Source organism: Notothenia rossii (genome assembly GCF_949606895.1).
Source record: "Notothenia rossii genome assembly, chromosome: 9".
NCBI lineage: Eukaryota > Metazoa > Chordata > Actinopteri > Perciformes > Nototheniidae > Notothenia > Notothenia rossii.
This window is the reverse complement of record NC_136907.1, coordinates 53,549,776-53,566,281: the sequence shown is the minus strand read 5'-3', so window position 1 is coordinate 53,566,281 and position 16,506 is coordinate 53,549,776. Positions and strand designations below refer to the sequence as shown.

General features: G+C 41.8%; 1 protein-coding gene across 4 annotated transcripts in view; it reads right to left on the bottom strand.

Annotated features, from left to right (window-relative positions):
- The window catches only part of tnk2b (tyrosine kinase, non-receptor, 2b), an 88,628-nt gene that overhangs the window by 34,359 nt on the left and 37,763 nt on the right, over positions 1–16,506 (bottom strand). For 3 of the 4 annotated variants that reach the window (XM_079648491.1, XM_079648494.1, XM_079648496.1), the window contains exon 3: positions 9,049–9,261. The exons of the other annotated variant lie outside the window; for it this stretch is intronic. In XM_079648491.1, coding sequence (XP_079504617.1) covers positions 9,049–9,129 — 81 coding nt within the window. In that variant the 5' untranslated portion in view covers positions 9,130–9,261. The remainder of the gene's footprint in view (positions 1–9,048; positions 9,262–16,506) is intronic. 4 annotated transcript variants of the gene reach the window in all.

The following is a 16,506-nucleotide window of genomic DNA, read 5'->3' as shown; positions in this document are numbered from 1 at the left end:
ATCCCCACAAATTGAAAATAGTGGCTATATTTCCAAGTTGCACATGCGCTGCTGCTCTCGCTGATACTTGCATCTGCCATTGTGTGTGTGTGTGTGTGTGTGTGTGTGTGTGTGTGTGTGTGTGTGTGTGTGTGTGTGTGTGTGTGTGTGTGTGTGTGTGTGCTGGTGGTGAGCGTTGCCGTGTGTGTGTGTATGTGTATGTGTATGTGTATGTGTATGTGTGTGTGTGTGTGTGTGTGTGTGTGTGTGTGTGTGTGTGTGTGTGTGTGTGTGTGTTAGCATCAGTCTATGGTTAGCATTAGTAAGTGTTCGTGTGTGTATTTTCCCCATAAGGCAAGACCCGCCCAACTCTGTCTCTGATTGGCTTACCCTGAAATGTTACCCCGCGTTAACCAATCATCACTCCTCTCTGGTTACTTTCACTTTTCCATGGTGCTGTGAGAGGACATCGCTGTATTCGCCTGTAAGTTACATCCGCATGGAGATTCGGTTCAGTTACATCACATAATGTAACGCAGTAGCGCACCCATTTAAATCACAGTAACTATAACGGCGTTACTTAATGGGAATAGGTAACTAGTAACGCTATTAGTTACCGCAAAAAGTAGTTGCGTCCCAACACTGATTATCAGTAATCATTTCAAAGTGACACAGAGACATTGGATTAACCTTCAGCAACGTTTATATGCGTTTTAAAGCCATTGAACACAACTTTTGATCAGAAAACAGCAAATGTAAGACGTATTTGCCGTTTCGGCCCCGTAAAGTGAAGTTGTGTGTTGTCTTTGCTTGCCTTCGCTGCCATGAGTTTTGGTCGCACCGTGATGATACCTGAGACCAGAGGTGGGAGTAAATCCTACATGTGCAAGTCATGAGAAAGTCTCAAGTCTTAACCTACAAGTCTCAAGCAAGTCCCAAGTCACTGTGGTGAGAGTCAAGCAAGTCAAGTCATTGCTCAGGTCAAGCAAGTCACAAGGCAAGTCATACAAAATTCCCCCAGTTTCCGCATTTAAATCAGTTAAGATATTATGGTTATGAAAAGTTTAGTTTTATTTTCAACGTACACAGCAATGGAGAGTGGGAAGCTGAAATGATAACCCTATACGTTCTAAAAGGGCTCTAAAGTAATAACAGGAGTACAACACAAATATTTTATATCAACATGTTAAGCTTCCTGCCCTGGCTCCCCTTCAGCAGGGTCACAGCATTTCTCCATGGTCTGTCTAAGGTGCTCCCACATGACACTGTCTCATTTTTTTCCTAACTGTGTCTGTGCACAAAGAAATATTGCATCAACGCCATTACAACGGAATAGTGTATGTACCAGGGCGCATGATGTGTGTGTGTGTGTGTGTGTGTGTGTGTGTGTGTGTGTGTGTGTGTGTGTGTGTGTGTGTGTGTGTGTGTGTGTGTGTGTGTGTGTGTGTGTGTGTGTGTGTGTGTGTGTGTGTTTGTGTGCAGACATTAAGATTAAACGAATGTCTTTCATTTGGGAACACTCACATATACATGGAGTTGGCCAGATGTGTGTAAATTACTGTTCATGGTCATTTGAAAACAAATGCCGTTGTCGGACACACACAAACATCGAACGCACACACACACAGAGCAGAGCTGAGCAGAGCACACAAACACACACATCATGTGCCTTAGTGACCGGACATCTCCTTCATAAAACGAGTAATAGGGGGATTAATCGTGCAGTTCGATGTGTGTAGAGGTGTGTGTGGTTAAAACGTAGCAGCATGCGGTCGCTCTTTAGCTGTTCTAATGAAAGTCAACACAGGTGAAGGCGTTGCGTAAAAGGCACAGCTCTTTGTGCGCTGGTACTGCACTCAGAGGCGGAGTTACACGTCCCGCTGCCTCCTGGTGCTGTAGCGATTTGATGAAGTGAATGAGAGTCCGAGTTTGAAATATATCTAAAATAATGTATGCACTGCCATTTCCCAACATGAACATTACAGTCTGCAATGAAACAGTTTTCTCCTGTGTTTTTGTACAATACAAAAAGGTCAGACCTACCTTAGCATAAGCCATTGTTTTGTAACTGCTACCTGTGACATGCAAATAATTGAGTCATCTCTTCAAGTAAGGTTTTAAATAGTACTTAAAAAAACAAAAAAAATGAATATCATTTACTGAAGATCAACTAGCTACACAATTAAAGATTATTTCGTCTTTCCTAGATATTATTATATATCCATATCTGACAGGTTCAGGAGTCAAGATGTAACTACATGCAGACGACCAGAAATCTTCATACTTTTATGACTATGTACACAGAGACATAAATGCCATATCGGGAAAATGATCAAAACCAGGATAAGAAAAAAAAAACTAATGCATGTAAATGTTCTTGTTTTACAGTTCACGTAAAAAAAAGTGCCTGCCTTCGTTACCTAGCTCTGTTGAAAGAATACGTTAAACCACAATGGCACTCGTAGAGCACAGACCTATAGCCGCTTTCACACCAAGTACTTTGCGTACTTAGTTCCCGGTACTTAGTTCCCCCGAACTCTTTAGTCCCTGGGACTGTCCTAGTAGATTGCGTTCACACCGGAATAAGTCCCTGAGGGAGGTTTAGGCAAATGAAGCCGCTGCCGTCACTTCTTCTTCTTCTGCGTTGGGTTTACTGGCAGGCCGCGAACAACTTCACGGTGTATACTGCCATCCGAAGTCCCGGAGTCCCCCGGAGTTGCGGACTGGCTTCAGTAGAAACTGCTGGGTAGCGTCTTCCGAGTAAATCGCCAGAAGCACCGACACCTCCTCATCACTCCACCGCTCACATGTTTTATTTTGTGTTGCCATAGGTTAGTCTCTCTCCGTTGGTGCGCTGGCCTAATGCTAATAATGCTAATGTGAGCAAATAAACTGGCGGCTTCACAACACTTTTCTGAGTTTTACGGGCCGTGGTTTGCAATTCGCCCAGCCAATCAGAAATGGTTAGTGTGGCCGATACAACCACGAACCATTTCCTCCCCAGGAAAGTACCTACTCTCTAGCAGGGACTATCTGGGGTTGAAAAGGTTAGCGCAAACTAGGTTCTAGTTCCAGATCTTTTTGGTATGAAACCAAAAATCCCAAGAACTGTCGGCCTAGTTCCTGGGAAAAGTACTCCGGTGTGAAAGCGCCTAATGTCAATGATGCATTCTTATAGTTGTGTTCCATTACGCAGAGCATTTAAACAACATGATGATATATGTGTCCAAGTTTGTGTTAAAACTTGAAGGGCGATCACGTGAGTTTTCCCAGTCTGGAACAGATTATTTCCAAACACATGAATGCCCCACAAATGCCGATCTCACAATTTGAACGAAAGTAAAACACAATTTGTGTGTCCACCCCGTAACCTGGAAATATAAAGGGTTTTGCCTTGGCCCATGCTCCTACCATGTACCAAGTATAATGAAAACTGGGCCAACAGTTTTTCCTTTTGCTTCTGACAGACAAACAGACCAAACCAGAAACAAAAACATTTCCCCTTTGGCGGAGGCAATAAATGTTTTGTTTTTTGAAATGTGTGTAAATAGAACTTGTTTATCATGTCTGACGTGCTATTCCCTTGCATGGTTACTGTAGGACCCCCCAGTTGCTCCTATCAAGCCTCCATCTCCCTTTCTTACAACCTTTTGTGCAGACAAACACACAAAGTAGTCTGTCTGGCTGTTCAAATTGAATATGTAAGGATGCTAAACCCCAAATTAAACATCTAAACTTGTAGATTGTATTATCACAAATTGACATCAAATTAGTGGCTTGCCGGCTAATAAGATTATCAGGAATAAAGCGCTGTGTGAGGTCTGCATTGTGTGCTGCAACACACACACATTAAGCCTGATTCTGTAATGTGAGGCTCACTGTACAGACACAGGCATGCAGAGGCACGCACCCATATCGGCTGGATTCACACTGACATACAGCGCTGTGAATTAAGAAAGCTTAGTGGATATGGTTGGAAGCGCTGCCAGTGCATTTCTCAAATAAGTCGCAACCTTTTGGTGGCATAACATCAATCTGCGGTCCATTGGCGGGTGCCAGAAACTTGCAGAGCAGAGGGAAGGATTAGTACAGCAAACATGAGTAATCCCTCTTACAACTGTGCAAGCAAGATATATAAAACACACAAACAAAACGCAGACGATGCCTCGATGGAGAACTGCATGCACAGGCAGACGTATGCGTCATTCCTGATCTTAAAGATTGTAACGCTGTGTCAAAGTCTGGCTTTTTACATTTTCTAAAATCCCTTTCCTGTGAAAAGCAAAGAGTCAGGAGAGCAGAGGCGTTGTATGTTTGTGTTCTTCTCAACGTTGAGAAGAACAGACTGTAGGGGTGTAACGTATCCGTATTCGTCCCGAACCGTGTTGGTTAGGATGAATACGCCTTTTTTTATGAGTGGGAAAAAAGTCTGTCACTCAGGGCAGTATCCATTATACTATATATTTATAATCCACGGGGCGTTATTGCACCTAAAAGCTGTTGGCCAACCGCCTTTAAACAACAAATTAAGAACAAGAAGAAAACACAACAAAACAAACTAAAAATACAAGACGAAGAAAAGTTAGCATGGCGATTTCAGATAACACACAGGAGCTAGAAGACCCACCTCCTTCTTTTAAATCAGCTGTGTGGGAACATTTCCGGTTCCCTGTGGAGTACAATGGAGTACGAGTGGAGGATCGGACGAGGACGCTGTGTCGCCGTTGTTCGACAGCGATGCGGTATGCACCCTTCCGGGAAAAGATTGTCCCACTCTTGACCTAACAATCAACATCGGCACCTCTGTTGTTTCCCCGACTCAGACTGCAAGGAATCTGGGTGTGATCCTAGATAACAAACTGTACATCCAGGACATGGTTAAACCGTACACCCCAGCACGTGCACTCCGCTCTGCATCGGCCAAACAGCTCGCTGCACCCGCACTGCGAGGGGGACCCAAGTTCCCATCAGCAAAAACACGTGGGTTTGCTATCCTGGCTCCAAAATGGTGGAATGAGCTCCCCATTGAAATCAGGACAGCAGATAGCTTGCACATCTTCCGGCGCAGACTCATCTCTGAAAACTCCACTTCGAGCGATATAATTACTAACAAAGCACTTATATACTAATAAAGGGCTGGCTTATCTAAAGCCAGTTGAGTAGCACTTGAATTGTTTGGCTCTATGAAACCTGATGTACTTATATGATTCTGTTTTCTTCAAGGTTGTATCTTCCTGGTCAAATGTACCTATTGTAAGTCGCTTTGGATAAAAGCGTCAGCTAAATGCAATGTAATGTAATGGTAACTCACGCCAAACATGCTAAATCATATCAGAAGGCATCACCCAGATTTGCCAATCACCGGAGCCCGGCAAAAGACAACAGCAGTTCAACAGTTTATCCCCGCTGTTTTTAAGAAGCCAATAGACATGATAGCCGAGAGACCAAAATAAATAACGGAAGCTATTGCCATATATATTTCAATTGCTATGCACCCAGTGTTTTCCCTATATACAAATAGCGGCGGCGCTGAAATATGCGCGCTGCTGCTAGGGGGCATTTGGGACTTTTATTTGATTTTTCTTGTTGCACCGAACCCGTACCAAACCATGACCCCCAAACCGAGATATGTACCGAACCGTGAATTCTGTGAACCGTTACACCCCGAACAGACTGTGGGAATAAAACAAATGTTTGACACAAACAGACCGCTCCGAGGCCAAAACAGAACATATGTGTCCCCTTTTGGTAGCTTGGCCTAATATAAATAATGCCATACTAGCACAACAACCCCCACCAATAATCCCCTAGGCAATCTCCCCTTTGATCCCCTAAAGCTGGTTAAGAGGGGAAAGGAGGGTGTTGGGGAAAAATGTTGGTCAAAGATGGTTGACCTCTGCAGACATTCAAAAGCGTGTGAACCAAAGCACACTATGGGCCAAAGTGTGATAAAAGGATAATATTTAGTATTTTTATATATAAACATTTTATATATATAAATACAGCAGACGCTAAACAATGTGCTGTAAACTCACTAATCCCTTCGTGCTCCAAAGCATATCAAAACTAGATTGGTATTAAGAATAAAAGGATTGCTTTGATATTACAATGTGTAGATGTAGTGCCTTGAATCATCTTGTATTACAATTTTCTCAGAGTTCTGATGGATATGGCTGCATGCAGTTATGGTTGTGTGTTTTAACTCACTAGAAAACCGCTGTATTCACTACAATGTATCTGTAGGAATCTGTAGGAAGAGTGATCTGATTCAGTCCACATAGACACCAGGGGCCGTATTCACAAAGCATTTGATCTTACCGCTAGGAGTGCTCCTAACTCGCGCTAAAACATTTTACGTAGGAGTTTTTTCTTAAAAGTTATTCACAAAGCCGCTGAGACCTACTCATACTAAGGATAAATCACTAAGAGTGAACTAAGAGTGACGCGCCGTTGCTATGGATGACGTCGATTCTCGTGCATGAGTTTAGAAGCGGTCAGTACGGTGATTGGTTGTTCAGAGTAGGCGGTCTCGGTGAAACTCATCCGCAACATCCCACAAACGAGCCCACTAAATCACCGAAAAACAAGGAAATAGCCTAGGCTAGAAATGTATTCCTATCAAATAGTTATGGACAGTGCAGTTAGCAGAATACACGCATGATGACAAGTTTGTGCAGACCACGATAATGACGTTGTATATGCACGTTAAAGAGAGAGAGCAAACAATACAAATACGTAAATTGCATTAAATCGAGGAGGCAATCAAAAGCACCCTGCAAACTATTATCCAATGAGCATATTTCCAGCACTTAAACACTTTCAATAACAGCCCATACCGCCGTTCAAGTCCCCCTATCATGATGAATGAAAACAATCTGCGTGTTGATGGAATGTACTTTCTTTCTATTGACGAACACGTCCTCATCTTTTGATGGCGCAATTATTTTTATGTGCGTCCCGTCAATAGCACCGACCACACCGGGCATAACTGCATTGCCATGAAGTTGGCTTTGATTCTGTGTAGTTGTTGATTGTCCAAAGGAAACCGGATAAACTGTTGGATGATATGAGTTCTAGAGAGCGCGTTGATGGTTTGGTTTATGGCACAGCTGACTGATGGTTGCGATATTCCTAAATCGTCGGCATTGCAAAGTTGCATTTTCCCTGTTGCTAAATATCGTAGTGTTGCCAAACATTTTATTTCCGGACTAATCGGGTTATTCCTGTTAGTCGGGGATGTTATTGCATCCCACACTAATTCCACAACAAGTTTGATACCCTCACGATTTAGCCTATATCTCTTGATCAATTCACAGTCTTCCATTGTCTCCAAAACATTTCGTCTCTCAGCCATTTTCAGATTCTTTGTGAATAGGTCTTACTGAGTTAGGAGTCCTCTCAAGGACTTTTAAGCTCTCCCAGACTTAGGTGCTACTTTTAGGCCTAAAATACTTTGTGAATTGCTCTTAGTGAATAAAATTAGGAGTCCTAAATTTAAGACTGACACGCCCATTATGCTTAGGAGTTTCTCCTAAATTCGCCAGTTAGGAGCTACTTTTAGCCCTAAAATCCTTTATGAATACGGCCCCAGGACAGCTGCAGTGTTCACTAGCTTAACTATGCTAAACTAGCACACACACCGACACTGAAAGCCTCACAGAGTCTATATTCATGATATTTAAACTTTTGCACAGATCTACATACTCATCCCCCCCATCTAGGGCTGTATAATTTGGAGAAAAAATACACTTTTGCGATTATTTTGACTATTATTCATCATAAGATATGATTTACGATACTGGAGGGGTTGGTCATTTCGCATTCTTCCATTCTTGTTACCATTAAATAATTGTGGTAAAATGATCTTGTTGAGATTTTGTAAGAAGATTTTTCAAGTTTTTAGAATACGACTTTTTTTTTCCAGGGTCCTGGGGGGATGGAATTGATTTAGGCAAAGACTGTGAAAGAGCAGGGCTGTATGGTGTTTGAAATATTTGTTAACTATTACTGGCTAAGAAACATGTACAATATTTGTAAGCATTGAGCTAATGCCGGACTGGCCAAGTGTTCTTTTTAAATCGAGACAGACAACTTTTGCTACCTCTTTTCCCTCTTTATCTTTGCCACATTTCCCTTCTGCCTCATATGAGTACATTACCAAAACAGACTTTAAAAAGGCAAGAACATTGACTGCAAAGTGAAATTGCTGACCCGTTCCGGGCCAAAAGAACAACGAGGTCCGTCCGTACATCACAGGGTTCGTGAGAGGACGTGGGAGCAAAAGAGGTGGGAGACAATACAATGTCATGGTTCGCTTGTTATCCAGCCCATTCAGCAGCACCTCATCTATGACCTCATGGTTCTGCATTCAATAATTCAGCACACACAGGGGCCGGTCTTGTGTGTGGGTGTGAAGTGCAGTGTTGTGAGTATGTGGTGGTGGAGTGTAAAAGAGCTGGAGCGTTTAGAAAGATCTATACCAAATTATATTTACAGATTAGGTATTTTCTATCTTTTTACAGTAATAAAACCACATGTGTTACTAATAACTGTTCTATATGCACAATCCAAGGATACTGAGGCAGATACTTGGAATGGAATACAGCCACTATAAAAAACACTTTTAATACGTGAACTGACCTTAAAAAACACTAAAATATCATGAAATCCCTGAGGTCGTAAGAAAACAGCTGCTTGGGAAAGTAACCAAAATGTTCTTTCCGTTTTTCGGGTAATGACACAAACATTCACACAAATGTTCATATCCAAAACAGCTGCAGTATTGTTGCTTAGGCTACTGCCACAAAAATATACATGTATGCACATTTTCTACAACTTAAGATACATATTTGTGCGCCGACACCCTAATATACTTCTTACCTGACCTTATCACAAACAGTTCTCTCGGAAAACACCAGAACAGCCTTTCATTATTTCACGCTCTTTCATTTTCCTCCGACAAGATCTATATTACCTGCTTAAACTGCCCATTGTTTATTCACCATTGATGTTTGTCTAAAGCTATGTTGCAGGGTCACTACGAAATAAACAAAGACTGTGTAGGTCTACCTCTTCGTCATCACTGGGCAGGCGTTGGAAGTCAGGCTCTGAAGTGTCATTCAGCCTCTGGTATTCTGCCGTCTCCCCCATGGCGGGGCTCCAACACCGGTATCTCCCCCTGGGGGTACGTGTCCTCAAAGTCCACGGAACGCCACAGCTCCGAGCGAGCCACCCACACACTCAGTCGGTCAGTCGGTCAGTCAGTCCGCTTCGAGGTGTGTGCTGTCGTTGGGAAGACAAGTAAAGAGTTCTCCATGTCATTTACAAAACAGCAATCCCAATATTTCACAGAGCACAATATTTCGAATAAGCAGCCACTGATACCTCTGATACTCCCACCATCATTGTCTTTTAGGAGTCAGCTTTCCTTGAGAACGGGGTGGACAATGAGTTCATCATATCCACACCGTGATAACTGAGCAGTCTGTTGCCTTTCTGTCTCGAAACAGCTTCTTCAGACAGTAACTCAGAATAAATACAGTCCCTATTTTTGTCTTGCTTCGACAGGATTCTTCCTCTTCTGTAATAAAAATAGGAGAAAAAATCTACTACTAAAAGATTGTACCAATTGTCCTTTTTACACGTGGGTGTCTTAAATCTTGTGGGAGCATGCAAGTGGTTGTTCCAAATTGATTTCCTGGCCGTTGTTGTCCTCCTGAACGAGGGAATCCCATGTGTCAGAGCCGCTGGATGGAGCGTTGGGATGATGCAGCCAAGGTGTGGCACAGGAGGTGAGAAGTCTGGCAGGCATTATTCCTGTCGTACCATCTAACGCCACTGTCATAACCTCTACCCTCAATCTGTCTCTCGCTCCGACTGCTCCTGTTCGCCCAGCCTTAGTGCTGACGCATGCTCTTTACATCCAGCAATATCGCACTCCCTCTCTCTTTGTGTTTCTATTTCTGAGCCACAGGCATCACACCGGCCGGTTTACCTCCTCTCTCTCATTGCTGGCAGTGAAATATCACAGCAACAGGAACTGTTTAGAAATGTTCACCTGTCATGTTTCATCCTTCCTTTGTGCACATCTATTATTTTTCTTTAGCAGCTGTCCAATCGTGGAGGATTCTTAACGCTGCTTTGTCCTAAATGGACTTCCTGATTGCTCGGTCGATGCCTAATCCCTGACTGTTGTTGTTATTGTCCCCCCCCCTTCTCCTCACCCTCTAACCCGCTTTCCGCACGGCTCCACTTTTTTTTTCCATTTCAGCCTGATGATTTGGTGAGTGGTCGCCTCCACTATTACCGTGGCAACATCAACCCATCCAACCTCCCCCCCCGCTCTCCTGTGTCCTGTAGTCACGGCGATCTAGTCAGCCGTGGTCCTGGTGGAAGCGGCCAATGAGAGGGAGGCAGGCCGAATGGGGGAAGTGAGGGGGGGGGGAGAGAATGGAGAGAGGCGGGGGGAGCCCTAATGAGGAGGGTTAATCCTCCCTCTGAGAAAAACACGGCCATGCTGCTTTTTGAGTGTGTTTATGTGTGTGTGTGTGTGTGTGTGTGTGTGTGTGTGTGTGTGTGTGTGTGTGTGTGTGTGTGTGTGTGTGTGTGTGTGTGTGTGTGTGTGTGTGTGTGTGTGTGTGTGTGTGTGTGTCTGTTGTTGGCTCGGCCGACTGACACACGTGAGAGTGGCACGCAACATCCCACGGTAAATACAAAAAGCAGAAAATGGGAACACAGAAACACTGTGCCTGTATTTATGACCGGACATAACGCTCAATGTATCCAAACATTTTGAGGGGATTGCCAGCAATTACAATTCCATCTGTCTTAAATGAGCCTTGCATGAACCAGTTATAGGCTCTCCTTTTTACTCTCTGCCTTAATGAATATAGCTTTGATTTCTGGCCTCTGGGCTAAACTGTATCACAACTGAATCCCAAATAAATCATCATTATGGTCTACCTGGCCTCTCAAATCTCTGTTTGCAAAACTCAAAGATTATTAACTTACTGTGCAAGCTTCACCCAACAATATCGACTGCTCCAACCTCTCTCACGGGTTTTGTCAATCCATCCTTTACAGTTCATCCAAGATTGGGGTCAAGAAAGATGTGGAAGACACTTCATCAGGACTTGATACTTTACTTGATACTAGGGAAAGTCTATTGCAGTGCAAGAGAATCCGACTGCACTTACACTAGGTGAGATATTCATGACGTGCCAGCAGCTTTTATTAAATGCGCGTTTGACCTGGGGAAACTACAATTTTCCGTACAGCTGACCACAATAACCGCCTCTAGATATCTTGCCCCATCAATTTTTTCTGGTGTTGCTCTATGCGGGCTTTATAATCGTGAAAAATATATAACTTCATTACCAAGGTTGGAATTTAAATAAATAAATGAAATTTTAACTTAATGGTTGCTCACACTCACCCTCAATCTGCTGTCACAACGTATTAATCCTATCAGTAAGATTGTACAAAAATCACCCATGCAAACATGTTGAAAAATGTTTTCGATTTACTCCACACAACTCAGTAAACACCTTGAAATGTCGACTTTATTTGATCATTTTATAGTAATAAGTTTTACGTTCAAATGTTGGCTATTTGTTTAATATAGTCTTGAAATGTAAAACATAGTACCCAAAGTGACGGCATAAGTTACGGTTTTTGGTCAGTTGGTTGTTTCCCTGAACAGCCAAATGTGATAATTGATCCTGTGTATCTTAAACTCAAGTAGATAATAAAGGAAACTGAGGCTCCTCTCCTTATCGTCTAGAGCAGTGGTTCCCAACCTGGGGGGCTGGACTCGCCAGGCCTCAGATTATTTGAGGCCAAATATCATATTTATACTTTTTTTTAAACCTTTTTTTTTTACATATAATTGTAAAGCAATACTTGATTGTCACTAAAAGCCTTGTCTATACATTAAAATATAAAACATAATTGATTAATTAATTTGAATAACAATTCAAGTTAGTAGCTATTAAAGGCATAAAAAGACAGAAATGTATAATTATTTCTTTAATAGAAATGTTTCTTCAGCCCGTAAATTGTCCAAACCGGGCTTTTTTGGATAAGCGCATTTTTAAAACATAGTCATTGTCCATGCCGGTTTCAGTTGGATTATTTGTCACAGTTGCTCCGATCAGATCGGTCTCCTCCATTTTGTAGATTATTTACGACTTTTGAATCCACATTAACACATCGGCAAAATCCGGCTTACTTTGAGCATGTTTTTTAAACAGTTTAATCCATTTGTGAATTGTTTCCACTTCTGCGCCGTCCTTTAATTTCTTCATACAGGGGGAATCCAAATTAATTAATCCTGAGTCCAATAACCATCACTCACTCCAATAGTGCTCCTTAATTACGCTTTCATCCGCCTTTAACAAAATACTTCACATTCATCTAGTTTGTTACAGTAGCATTTTTGAGACTTTTAAACTTTAATTACCGCTGTTGCGCCCCCCCCCCCCCGCCCCCTTGTGTGTGTGTGTGTGTGTGTGTGTGTGTGTGTGTGTGTGTGTGTGTGTGTGTGTGTGTGTGTGTGTGTGTGTGTGTGTGTGTGTGTGTGTGTGTGTGTGTGTGTGTGTGTGTGTGTGTGTGTGTGTGTGTGTGTGTGTGTGTGTGTGTGTTGGGGGGGGGGCAACTTCCAACACGAGTCATTTGTGGGGGCTCATGGGGAAAAAGGTTGGGAACCACTGGTCTAGAGAATTCAAACAGCTTTTATAATGGCTGGAACGTAAGTACTTCCGGTTCATTTCATTCTGTTAGGAACCTTCCAGAGCAAGATTGACAATTGGACTGCAACCAAAGTCTCCAGGTCCACTTTATTGGTAACAGTCAGACAGTTTCAACAAACAATGACTCATCACACACGCGGTGGACACAATTAAAGCAACACCTGTAAACTATCACTGAATATGACCTCAATACTATACATGGTTACACACAAACCACAACAGTACATCATCTGGATTCAGTGTAAAATAATAGTGTAAAATATGAATGAAGAAGGAAGCTACACACAGTCAGATAGCAGAGAAATAGAAGAGAAGCAGGGGAGAAACCAAAGTCAGAGAGAGGACATCCTGGCCAATTGAGTCCATGATAAATGGAGCAGGGCTGAGCTATGGTGTCATGTGGGGTTACTTTTTCCCCTCGCTCCCCCCGATAAAGTTAACACACTCCATTACTGACTGTATGGCAGCTTGGTAAAACTAGAGGGCAAGGCTGAATTGTTAACAACAATCATGTTATCTGTCGCTGCATTTTTCCATGCAATATGATTTACGCAAAGTGATTCAAAGGCAAAAACAAAGACAATAGCATGGTAGAAAGGTCAATAGTAAATAGAGGGTTAAATTCATGGTTTATTATTTAAGCACGAATTTTTTTTCGCATTTTACAACTTCTGGTTCCCTTGTCTTGACGTTAACTTTATTTTAAATGTTTTTGGTAAGACGCCTGAGATAAGGCATGCGGTTTACACAAGCTGAAAAGACTTTCACGTTTTGTTTAAACAACACAAAATACGTCAGTAAACATCCAACTGGTGAATTTCCAAAGCTTCTATTTGTCATAAAACTAACAAGTCGTTAAAATACCACTAAAACTCCGCCTTAAGCAAAGCGGAGGAATATACGACTGTCAGGAAGTTTGTTTATAACATAACTAGGGGTGCACCGAATGGGAAATTCTTGGCCGAAACCGATACCGAAAATAGGAAACAGTTGGCCGAAAACCGAATGCCGAAAGGCCGAAAATGATTAATAGAAATATATATATATAGAAATATATACATATATATATATATATAGAAATATATATATAGAAATATATATATAAAATGTATATATGTTTTACCAATGTTGTTCAGCTACCTGATTATGGAAAAATACATGATTATGGCAAAACTTAACTTAAATAATAATCACTATTATGGGTCCATAAAACATTTATTCAGCACTTTGAATGCATACAGTACATTAATTCCAAGTCAAGTGCATTTTCTTTTCTCTCTAGGATAACTACAACAAAGTGCATTCAGAACAAAGCCAAGGTGCTTTAAAACTGCATAAACATCTAGGCCAGTAGGCCTACAACAAAATAGTGTAAATAAAGACTGTAACAGCCAGGCCTTCAACAACAACAAATGCACCTATAAGTTTGGTAACCTAACGTGTTGTTGTGATGACGTAATCAAAACGCGGCGACAAGCACGGCGCGCGACCATGCTCGCGGCTGGCTCACAGCCAACATGTCTGCCGCTTGGAGATATTTAAAAATATCAGAGAGAGAGGCGCGGATTGCGATTTGTAAAACGTGTTCAGCTGACATTTCTTGAGGGGGTGTAACTGCAAAGACTTTCACCACTTCGGGATTACTCCACCACTTGAAATCATAACACCCGGACTAATATGCGGAGTATGATCAACGTAACCCTGTTCTCTGACATTCTGTGATATTTTTTCGGTGCTAAAACCCTTTCGGCCGAAAGCCGAAAGGGCCATTTTAACTATTTTCGGCCGATAATTTTCGGTGGCCGAATATTCGGTGCATCCCTAAACATAACGATAGCTTTTTACTTCTGGTGATTGTATTTACGCTTCATAAATCACAAAGTGGTGTTAATATGTACAGATTATCCTGCTGAAATAAATGTGTAAGTATCATAAATATGTGTTGGCCACAAAGCTTATTTTCTGCTGAAATCCAATGGGGAAATCCCAGTGCTTTTTGTAAAGGGAGACCTTAAGATGCTAACTTCCGGGTCGGCCTGCAAAAATATGTCATCACTTATTCTATGAAGTAAGGCCTTTGCCCAGTTTGGATGTGTTTGAACCAGTGTCAGCAATGAGTTAAGATTAGACCAACGATTGTCTACGCCAATTCCTTTAAGCATGATTTTTCCTGTCATTATTGGTGTATTGTTGATTTGATCCAATGTTGTTTTATATTAGATATGCAACACTAAGCTGTCTGTGGCTCTTTCCTGCTGTAACGCTGCAAATTTCCCCTCTGTGGGACTAATAAAGGTATTCTGATTCTGATATTAAACCACATTATTATTATTTATTAAAATAAATCTACTATGTACAAATATGTAAGCCCTTTTTGTGTGATCGGATATGCTAAATATCTTCTTCCTAATATTAAAGACATATTATAACCAAACTTTATGCTCAGTTCATATATGTTATGTATTTTAGGTATTCAACCACCACATAAAATCTTCCCAGAGATATAAGTTACTCAGAGTGAACCCTGCCCTTCACCTCTGACCTCTCTGCACCCACTAGTCGTCACATTTCACGCCTTCTCCTCCAGAATCCTGGAAAACCCCTTTAATAACCAAATGCTGGGACTTTGACCGTTGACCCCAGAAGCTTCATTTGACAGCCATCTTGTGTCAGGGGGACAATAAAGTTGAGCCTGTTAAAACGTGTGAACGCCTTCTCCGTCACTGTGATGGAGAGCGAGGAAAAGCGGAGCAGACATACTGTGGGTGTAATGGTCCTGGGTTCCCGTTTAATGGCTCCCTTTAGGAGACCGTTTAAGTCCTTAAAGACTAGAAGGACTGCAACTCCTGGGTCCCTCCCGTCTCTTTACGACTAACGGTGGGTAGACTGCAGACTCTGGGGGCAGGGGTAAGCTTTAGAACAGGAGCTGGATGTAATCCCTGATGTCTAGGGCTGATGTGGGACTCAGGGTGGAAATATAATCAGGGAACCGGACAGTACTCTATCTATCTATCTATCTATCTATCTATATATTTATCTATATAATTACAGGGGTATACATATATATATATATAATATATAATATATAATATGTATATATACACATATATCTATTAGGGCTCTCAGTCGATTAAAATATTTAATCGCGATTAATCGCATGATTGTCCATAGTTAATCACGATCAATCGCAAATTAATCGCACATTTTTTATCTGTTCTAAATGTACCTTAGAGGAATATTTTTCAAGTTTTGAATACTCTTATCAACATATGAGTGGACAAATATGCTTTATGCAAATGTTTATTATCATTTGAACAATGACAAATATTCTAATGAATATTAAACACAACAACCCCTGAACATTACAAATGTGTGTGTGTGTGTGTGTGTGTGTGTGTGTGTGTGTGTGTGTGTGTGTGTCCTAGCATTACTATACTTGTGGGGACCTAAATCTGTTTACACAGTCACGTGTGGGGACTTGCCTCCCTTATGGGGACAAAATGGAGGTCCCCATGAGGGGAATCATTCATTTTAGGGTGAAGACTTGGTTAGGTTTAGGGTTAGGGTTAGGTTTAGGGTAAGGTTAAGGGTAAGGGTTAGGCATGTGTTGGTTATGGTTAAGGTTAGGATAAGTCTCCAGGAAATGCATGTTAGTCAATGTAATGTCCCCTGAAGTGATTTATACATGGTGTGTGTGTGTGTGTGTGTGTGTGTGTGTGTGTGTGTGTGTGTGTGTGTGTGTGTGTGTGTGTGTGTGTGTGTGTGTGTGTGTGTGTGT